Source organism: Mus pahari, chromosome 13 (assembly GCF_900095145.1).
Source record: "Mus pahari chromosome 13, PAHARI_EIJ_v1.1, whole genome shotgun sequence".
Classification (NCBI taxonomy): domain Eukaryota; kingdom Metazoa; phylum Chordata; class Mammalia; order Rodentia; family Muridae; genus Mus; species Mus pahari.
The window spans coordinates 22835398-22844963 of record NC_034602.1 but is presented as its reverse complement, the minus strand read 5'-3'; the positions used below and the strand labels follow the sequence as shown (position 1 = coordinate 22844963).

At 52.1% G+C, this 9566-nt stretch overlaps 1 protein-coding gene across 1 annotated transcript in view; it reads right to left on the bottom strand.

The window, feature by feature from the left end:
- Nucleotides 1–633: 633 nt before the first annotated feature.
- The window catches only part of Myo1g (myosin IG), a 14589-nt gene continuing 5656 nt past the window's right edge, over nucleotides 634–9566 (bottom strand). The window contains exons 8-21 of the mRNA XM_021211186.1: nucleotides 9546–9549; nucleotides 8937–9051; nucleotides 8624–8794; nucleotides 8366–8436; nucleotides 6336–6410; nucleotides 6049–6181; nucleotides 5376–5542; nucleotides 4744–4951; nucleotides 3992–4215; nucleotides 3381–3525; nucleotides 2236–2340; nucleotides 1911–2024; nucleotides 969–1123; nucleotides 634–890 (exon numbers count right to left, since the gene is read on the bottom strand). Of these exons, the coding sequence (XP_021066845.1) occupies nucleotides 734–890; nucleotides 969–1123; nucleotides 1911–2024; nucleotides 2236–2340; nucleotides 3381–3525; nucleotides 3992–4215; nucleotides 4744–4951; nucleotides 5376–5542; nucleotides 6049–6181; nucleotides 6336–6410; nucleotides 8366–8436; nucleotides 8624–8794; nucleotides 8937–9051; nucleotides 9546–9549 (1844 nt within the window). The 3' untranslated portion in view covers nucleotides 634–733. The remainder of the gene's footprint in view (nucleotides 891–968; nucleotides 1124–1910; nucleotides 2025–2235; nucleotides 2341–3380; nucleotides 3526–3991; nucleotides 4216–4743; nucleotides 4952–5375; nucleotides 5543–6048; nucleotides 6182–6335; nucleotides 6411–8365; nucleotides 8437–8623; nucleotides 8795–8936; nucleotides 9052–9545; nucleotides 9550–9566) is intronic.

Sequence of the window (9566 nt, the reverse complement as noted above, 5' to 3'; positions counted from 1 at the left end):
CCCGAACCCCAACACTACCATTTTGCTGAGACTTAGACACCCTTACCTCCCAGACTCGTGCTGTCTGGAATTATCATGAAGCCATTAACCTTGGCAGAGAGGACATTCCTCCAAGAAGGAATATGTACATTATCTTTTTTTTTTTTTTTGGTTTTTCGAGGCAGGGTTTCTCTGTGTAGCCCTGGCTGTCCTGGAACTCACTCTGTAGACCAGGCTGGCCTCGAACTCAGAAATCCGCCTGCCTCTGCCTCCCGAGTGCTGGGATTAAAGGCGTGCGCCACCACGCCCGGCTATGTGTACACTATCTTACAAACAAGCCTTACCTCCACAGCCACCATCAACACTCGCAGAGGCCCACACCTTGCTGCATCTGTCATACTGTCCCCGACATGACCAAGCTGGGCTTGGCAGCCTTGGGTGTCCAGGGAAGCATAGTCATGGAGAATGAATGCTTCACTCAGACATGGACTCTACATCCAGCCTATCTCTGGGTTGGGGTCCTGAGATCTGAGGTCTTGTCACTCACTTCAGGACTGGGTCCTCAGGCCTCTTCCTTTAGTTTATGTGGTCGCACAGTGCATTATCAGAGAATTCTGGGTAACATTGGCCAAAGCAGTGGCAGCCACACTGGACACAAATATAACATCTTTATTTTTCAATGTTCCATGTAAGGGTGGACAAGTCCAGGTATTTAGAACTGCATGGAGACCAGGTTAGACTGACTTGGCCTTGCTCAGTGGCTTGGCCAGAGGAGGGTAAATGTGCTACGGCTGCATTGGAAATCTGGCTCAGGCTGCTCTGGCCTGAGCTCCACAGAAATGAGGCGCCGGGCACCATGCTGGCTGAGTGGGATACAGTCAGAGACACGGACCTCCAGGGTTCGTCCCTCCCTGCAACAGGAAGAGCAGAGGGTCAGAGTGGTAGATAGAGCTCTGTAAGCTCACATCCCCAAATGACCCCAGACTCACCCCTGGCAGTGTGCAGCCAGCATGCCCACCAGCTCCCCAATTCGGTTGTCCAGAGGTGGTTGGGAACGGTGTAGACACACTACAAGATCATCATGGCCTTGGGCATGTAGCACCACCAGCTGATCTCTTCCACTGGTCACACTCAGCCCTGTCACCTGAGAAGACAGCTTGGGGTCAGGGTCCCATCAAGCCAACCACTTCCTTCCAGGAGGACTTTCCTGAGCAGCACCTGGGGAGCCCTGCCCTTGGCGGAGTGTCTGCTCCAGTGTCCAGCCGCCCACCTGCCACCCTTGGCTTTCCTCTCTGAGCCCCGCTGATGGAGGGGAAGATTGACGTGACAACATGCAGTGGAAGTGTGTGCCGTAATAGAAAAGTTTACATTCTTGTTGTGTGCTGCCGTGACTGTGGAGCTGATGTTTGGCTTAGTTTACTTTGGGAACATTTTTATTGCCACACGAGCATGAAGCCACTGTATCACAGAGGGTGACACCACTGGTCCTTTGACTCTCACAGCAATGAAGTCACCAGAGGTGGGAGACTCAGGCATGACAAGGCTTCTCCTTGCCCTACTTAAAAAAAAAATATTGGGAGCAAAAGACCAAGTAGCCATAGAGCCAGGCAAAGAAAGGGACAGGGTCCCACAGAAGGTGGCTGAAAACTATGGTGAGGGCTCAGATCTACACAGACAAGGGACCCCTAAAAAAAGCAAAGGCAGAGAGAGGGACCATTTGGCTTGGCTGGAACATGAAGGTATGGGGTGGGGGGGTTGTCAAGGTACTTGAGAGAGAAAGCCACTATAGGTTTTTCAGAGGAATGATGCCATCCATTAGCTAAGGACGCTCTGGGTTATTTATCACTAACAAACCATGGAGAGGAGAGGTGTAGGCTCCCAGGGCCCTCATAGACACGCTACAGTTGCTATAGTATGTCTACCGTGCTCACCGCATCCAGAGGCACAGCCCGCATCACCCGGTACTGTCGTCCAGGCTCCAACTTGTAGAGATGCCGATCTGTGAGCAGAAGGGCCCGGTCCCGGCTCTTGCGGAAGCGATTCACCTGCAGAAGAGCTGCCTGAGCCCAGGCTGGCACCGCCCATCCCTTCCCAGGCCCAGCGGCTCATCCCTCTCTGTGTTCTTTCCTCACTGGCTGACCAAGGATGCTGGTTTCAGGGGTATCAGAAGTAACCAGACCTGGCCTGAGGCTGTCTCAGGTCTCTCCTGAGTCCTTCCAGTCTTTGTTCCCCATGACCTCCAGGCCAAGTACCAACCTTGCGCACGTGGCTGGAAAAAAGCACACTTCCAAAGCCATCCTTCTCCCGCAGCACCTTTAGTTGCTCAGCAAACAGATGGGAAGCTGTGGGGTTGTCAGTGTCCTGAGGACAGATGATGGGAAAAGGGTGCTTGGGATGGGGTCTGGGATCATGCTTGACTGACAGAAACTCTCACCAAAAAACCACAACTGTCCTTCACCTTGGGAAACCTCAATCAAGGCCCTGTACATAGATAAACAGCTAAGCACCTGGATTCTACGAAACAAAGGGAACTTCACTCTTTTGACAGTCCAGCCATCTCCTTTTCCTGTATATTAGCTTGGCTGGCCTGGCCTATATGTGTAATTCTAGAGAAAGCTTTAGGAAGGCAAAAACGGGTTGCATGTCTCACCCAACCACACAGTGACCCAGGATGGTGTCATAGTTAGCACCAGTGGTCAACCTGACACACCCAGGGAAGAGAGAACTTCAATTAAGGAATTGCCTCCACCAGACTGGCCTGTGGCCAGGTCTGTGTGGCATTTTCTTGGTTGCTAACTGATATAGAAGGACTCTGTCCGTTGTGGGCGGTGTTATCCCTAGGCAGGAGAGCCTGGGGTGCCTAAAATGATAGCTGAGTAGGCCAGGGAGAAAGAGCCACTAAGCAGCATTCCTCCATGGTTTCTGCTTCAGACTCTGCCCCGAGTTCCTATTTTTGCTTCCCTGGATGATGCTCTGTAATCTGTAAATGGAAATGAAACTTTTTCTCTCTGAGATGTGTTTGGTCACAGTATTTATCACAGCAACCAAAGGCAAGCTACGGGAGACAGCAAACTTACAGCAGCCAGGTAAAATGAAGGGAGCCGGGCAGTATAAGTATTAGTCTGTCTGTCTGTCTGTCTGTCTGTCCATCTGTGTGTATGCATACATATGTGTGTGCTTGTGCATGATGGGGCACTGTAATTGAGAATATGAGGGGCAGCTATACCTGAGAACATAGGATTCTCAGGGGTCAAACCTGAATGAAGCATGAACCCTTAGGACAGGGTCAAGAAGAGGGTTCAGCAGGCCAGGCAACCCCAGGGTGGACAGAATGGCTGGTAAAACCCATGGTGGTGCCACTTCTCAGCCCCTCCATTCCCCTGGATCTGAGCAATACTCACAGAGGACAGGTAGTCTCGGGCCCAGGCCCGCTGGCAACCCCAGTCCTGCCGCAGTCCTTGCAAGGCCCCCATAGCAGCCACCTTGGCCTTGATCTGGGTCATGTCTGAAGGAGGGATGTTCTTCACCAACTGCCGTGCCCGCCACCTTGAGGAGGACAGGGATCAGAAGGGACCAGGGGTGTCTCGTTCGTCCCGCCTCCAGCCCTTTGCCCCAAAGAGCCATTTCTTAATCCGATGTTGACGGTCCCTGCCTACCTCTCTGGCCTTGGTCTTGGTACCCAGTGTTCATAGTTAGGAGACAGCCTCTAAACCCAGAGGCACCATACACCCCCTGTTCTGACACTTGCTTTGTCTACTGAGACTTCAAGGTCCATACCAACAGAGTCCTCACTTCCCGGGCTTGACTAGCTAGCTTCCCTTGTGAAGACCAGGACACTGGCCCAGCACAGTGCCAGGACAGTCATGGTACAGGGATGGCCAGTTAATGTCACTCGGCTCTATCTTTCTGCTGACTGAGGGTGGAGAGTTCAGCGATGTGTCTCCCAGTCAGCCTCAAATGTGCAAAGGACACTGGCTGACCGGGAAGCCGCGTGGTAGGCTGAGGATGGTACCTGCTGAAGAGAACACGGCAAGTGTCCTGGAACGGCTGCAGCACAGCAGGAGGTGTGGGCCACACGAGGTCACGGCCATAGAGTGGGGGCTGCCGTGCGGCCTGGAACCGTCGCTGTAGTTCAATCAGGTGAGCACGCACCTTGTGCCTCCGGAACCAGCGCATGATGGTGTAGATGGCCCTTAGTCGCCGGCAGTGCCACCTAGCCAGGGTGCCTCGCCAAGCCTGGAGGAAACACATGGAATGGACATGGGCTCATTACCAGCAAGGCACTAGCCTCCTGAGTCTAAGTGTGGCCCTTAGTCTTTCCTGAGTCTTGTCTCAGAGAAGGCCGGCTGTCGTGTCTTCTGCTCTCTAGAGCCGGTTCTGTCTGGAGGCTTGCTCTTAGGCAGGCGTGTGGCATTCGAGGACCACAAACTCTGCTCAGCACCCTGCAGTCTCTCAGGAAAGAGGAGCTCATCTATACCAGAAATGTGAGCTGGCACTTGTAGACGCCCTAGGAATAAAGCTTGTGCGGAAGAGAGGAGAGAGAGAGGGATGGAGATCTTCTCCATGGCTCCTGGAGACAGACGGACATCCCCAGAAGGTGACTGTCAGAACTAAGACTGAACATCCTACACGACCCACACATGACTTCAAAATATCAGGAACGCCGTCAGGAGTGGGACAGGGGAGGCATCTTCTGCACGATCTGTGTGGACAGCCGTCCCTACCGTGGCGGGGGTCCACTTAGTGGAGGGGGTCTCCTCTCACCTTCTGCAGTAATAACACAATGATGGGAATCAGGCGAGCCCGGCTCTGCTCCAGAGTGACTAGCGTCCTTGGGGATCGGATGAACAGCTTGCTGTGGCCAAAGGCCACATCCCCTTGCAGCCCATGCTGTTCCAGCAGGGCGCTCACCGCATCCCGGTCAGAGCCCAGCAGGTGGTTGGGCCACGTGTACTCACAGGTCATCTTGTACCTGTCACCACAGGACACGATGGTGAGTACTTGGCATCAGTACACACGAGTCCCCCCTCCTTCGCCAGCCCTGGAAAGAATGTAGGGGGACTAGGAATTCTCAGAGCTGAAATCATGCCAGTATGCTTCTGGGACAACCGTGGCACCGTGGGCACGCCCTCACCACGTTTCTTCCCATGCCTGCTGCTTGTGTCATCACATTTAAGCTCGCACATGTACACGAGTTCACACACACACACACACACACACACACACACACATCTTCCCAGATTTTCTCACAGATATTTTGGTGCCTTGGGGCTGGAGGTGCACTGGCCCTAACTTGTATTACGATGCAAGACATTATTTAGGGTCTCTCTGCTTCCACCCCCTAAGTCCCACACAGAGGCCATGACTCACGCTGTAATGGGTGTGGGAGCCTGTACCTGAGCAGGAATCGAGGGTAGGGCTGCCGGGAAGCAAAGCCAGCCCTGCGGACCCTCACATTCTCCAGTAGTCCCAGGTATTCGACCTGGTGACGACAGTGGGCTTCATCGAGCCGCCCAGCCACCTTGTCTTCGTTGGGTTTGATGCAGCGGACATAGAAGGGTTCCTAAAGGGACAGAATGCTTAGGGGCCTAAGGCAGTCATTTCTGTGGGTCCTGCCTCAAGAAGCCAGGGCTTCTCGGGTCTCTAATAGCCTGGGATAGCAGAGATGGGACAATTGACATCACATCAGAACGAGGGTCCCAGAGGCCTGGCAGGGCTCAGAGCTAGGTCTGTCCAGGAAGGAGATAGGGCCTCCCCACCCCCACTTTGTCCCGAGTGCCCAGAGAGGTTGCCATTTCTGGATGTTCTGTGGTTAACACACCCTTCCGTACCCTCCCCACCAATTGTTCCTCTGACTTTTGGCCTGAAGCTCCTCAAGAAAGCTTAGTGCCATTTTCCTGTCTGTGTGACACCCTGCTTACCCAGGAGGCAGTGGGCTAGGGGTTTGCTATTTTCAAAGTCTGCCATTGCTCTGTCCCCAGTAGGGCAGAGAGGGTTCAAGCAGAGAGAACAAGAATGTCCCTCCATGATGTATGCCCAGGGCACAGAGAAGGATTTGAAAGGTAATACCTTGGAAGCCAAGTTTTCCACCAGGGCAACCATGGAATTCTTAAAGAGTGTGCCGGCTGTCAGGGGACGCTTGGTCACTTCCGTGATGTCCTGTTGCCCGTCTGGCCACATGGCTCGCAAGGTGGGATCCACGCTGAAGACATGCTACAGTTATCCAGGGCAAAACCCACCTGGCCCTTGGGGCTACATAGTTTTCGTCTTGAACCTCAGGCTGTCTGTGAGTTAAGTACGGATTAGACCCTAGAGTCCCTGGAGAGTCTAGTCCTGGCCCAGCAAGCCGTGCTCACCTATTGTACAGCAGCCGTTTGAAGTCCTGGAAGAGAGAGTCTCTATTCTTGTCAATGAAGCCTTCCACAGAGTACCTGACCAAGACCAGAGTGGGAGAATAGACTAAGGGTCAGGCTACCAAGAAGTCCCCCACCTTCTGCCACCTATCTCTAATTTCCTGACTCAGTTTCTTCCAGCCTGCGACCCTCTGCTGGGTCCCTCACATCGGCATTCATTTTGTCACCTACACCTGTTCTCCTCAGGATAAGTTTCCCTCCTGGGACAGGACTCAGAGGTTAAGGCCCCAGGTCTGAAGCCAAGCATCGCAGCACCAAATCCTGCGTCTTCCACGTGTGCACTGGGTGGCTTTGGAAAAGCTCTCCAATCTCTCTGCTCCTCCGTGAACATTAAATACTTGAACCAAGTCTACCGAGTTTCTACAAATACCAGCAATTACAGTAACGGTGAAGTTCAACTTTGTGGTCTAAGAGCCCCTGAAAAATTATCTGGTTCTTGGATTACTAGAAAGTTTATTGATAAATATTGGCTCTGCTTGTAGCACCAGTGAAGATCAAAGGCGTGGATTACTGTGAACAAGTATGTGATTGTCTAGCTCCCCTCCTTGGGAAGCTTACATCAAACACAATATTTCTCCGAGTTGCCTCAAATTCACTTTAGAGAGGAACGGGAGATAAATGATCGGTCGTCATGACAACTCCAGAAAGAAAATCTAGGCTTTGATGCTCAGAGGCAGTGTGCTGGGTAGTTTTTTGTCAACATGCCACAAGCCAGAATTGTCTGAGAATTGAGGACCTCAATTAAGAAAATGACCCCGTCAGATTGTAGGCAAGTTTGTGGGACATTTTGGTTTTTTATAATTTTTAAAAGATTCATTCATGTATCATTACTTTATGTTTATGGGTATGTCTGTGCATCACTGTGTCTACGGTACCCATGGAGACCAGAAGAAGGCATCAGATCTCCTAGGACTGGAGTTATGGACAGTTAGTTATAAGCTGTCATGCAGGTTCTGGGAATCCAACCCAAGGGCAGACACTGCTCCTAAACACCAAGCCATCTCTCCAGCCCTGGGACATTCTCTTGATTGATGTGAGAGAGCACAGACCACTGCGAGCATAACCATCCCTGGGAAGATGGTCCTGGGTTACGGAAGAAAGCAGGCTGAAGGAGCCAAGGTAAGTAAGCATCAAGCACCACTTCCCCATGGCCTGTGCTTCCGTTCCCGTCCCTGTTCCCCTCGGTGATGAACTGCAAACGGAGTATGTGATGGAAATAAACCTTTTCCTCCCGAAGTTGCTTTGGGTCATTGTCTTTACCATAGCAACAGAAAGCAAACTAGGAGAGGTGTCTGGGGACTGCAGTGAGCCCTCACCGCGGGACTGATTGTCAATGCAGGATCTTAACCAGGACATGATGGCACACACACAATCCCAGCAACTGGAAGGCTGAGGCGGGAGAACCTTCTTGGTTAGACTGGGCTCTCTAGTAACAACCTATGTGGGACATGTAAGGGCTGGGGAGGCAGCTCACTAGCACAGCACTTGCTCTGCTAGCACCATGCACACAAGGCCCCAAATTTCATCTTCAGAACCAAGAAAGAAAGAAGAAATAAAGGAAGGAAGGGAACAGAAGGCAAGGCAAGGGAAGAAAGAGGAGAAGAAGAAAAAAAGGAAATGCAGGGTTCTGTCTTTCTGGGGTTCACCTTCCAACCTGAAAGTCCCTCAATGACGGGGATTGAGTAGTGCTCTGGAATGGGCATTTTGTTGTTAGTTTTTCTGTTCTTTTTAAGAGTCTCCTATCATGTAGCCCTGGCTGTTCTGGAAGTCATTATATAAAGCAGGATGGCCTTGAACTTACAGACATCTGCCTCCTTCTGCCTTCCAAGTGCTGAAATTAAAGGCATGTGCCACCATGCCCCGTTTGACCTGGGTCTTTTAAAAGAGCTTCTAGATACATATAGCTGGGGTGAGACATAAAATTTTGTGCCTTTCCCATATCTATGCATTTTGGAACTTAGGGTGGGACTTACGTGACATCCCCTGCATAGTGTTTGATCTGGAAGTCTCGGCCAAACTCCATGGTCTTGTCCGTAGGGCAAAGCTATGGAACAGGACAGGGTAAGACACAGACAATGGGGGCAACTTTGTTGTTTACACTACAAAGGGACAGAGGTAACTGACTTTAGTGCCATCAGGCTAAGTTGTCCAAGAGCCCCATAAGGCATGAGCATCGGCACTCTGTGTGTCCCACCCTCTGTGCCACCACAGCATGGGGACAGCTAGAACACCTGGCGGCTGGAATAGTGTGGGTGGTGGCGGTGGTGTGTGTCCAGGGTCTGCAGGAAGATTCGGTCGGTGATGGGGCCTGCCGTGCTGCAGGCTTCATCCAGCACAGCCAGGATGCCTCGGCGGGGCTGCTCTACAAGTTCCACAATGGTAGCGTTGTTGAAGTACTCGATCTGAAGTGGAGATGGCCAGAAGGGAGGCTCTAGAAAAACTGACACCAGCCAGTCATGTCCCCATCCACAGAGCTGGCTCCTAAGATCCCCTCCTCCCTGACTGCCACCACCTCCCCTCCCCCAGCCCAGCTGCTGTGCTCACGCTCTGCCAGGCGATGCCCTCTCGTTCATACTCCTCCTGCTCTTGCTTCAGGATAAGCTGGATAAAGAGCTGCTGGAGCTTCTCATTGCAGTAGTTGATGCAGAACTGCTCAAAGCTGGGGGTAGGGTGGGACCTTAGAGGGGTTCACTCCTCGGGAAGTGGAGGTAGTGATGGACAGCTGCCTCTCTTCTAATGTCTGCACCGTAGCTTATAAACTCTCCACCCTACCACTCCATGTCCCAGAATGGACTTGGGAGGGAGCCACCATCAAGAGAAGAGAAGGGCTGGGCGTGGTGGCAGGCATCTTTAATCCCAGCACTTGGGAGGCAAAGGCAGACAGATCTCTGTGAGTTCAAGGTCAGCCTGGTCTACAAAGCTAGTCCAGGCCAGCCAGGACTCTGTTACATAGAGAATTCTATCTGGAAAAACAAAACAAAACACAAGCAAGAACAAGAGAGAGAGAGGGAGGGAGAGATTGAGAGAGAAAGAGAGAGGGAGAGATTGAAAGAGAGAGATGAAGGAGAGAGAGAGAGAGAGAAAGAGAGAGAGAGAGAGAGAGAGAGAGAGAGAGAGAGGTGAGACCCCAAGTTTTGCCTGCCATCAAGTTACCTAACTGGCTGAGGGCACAGG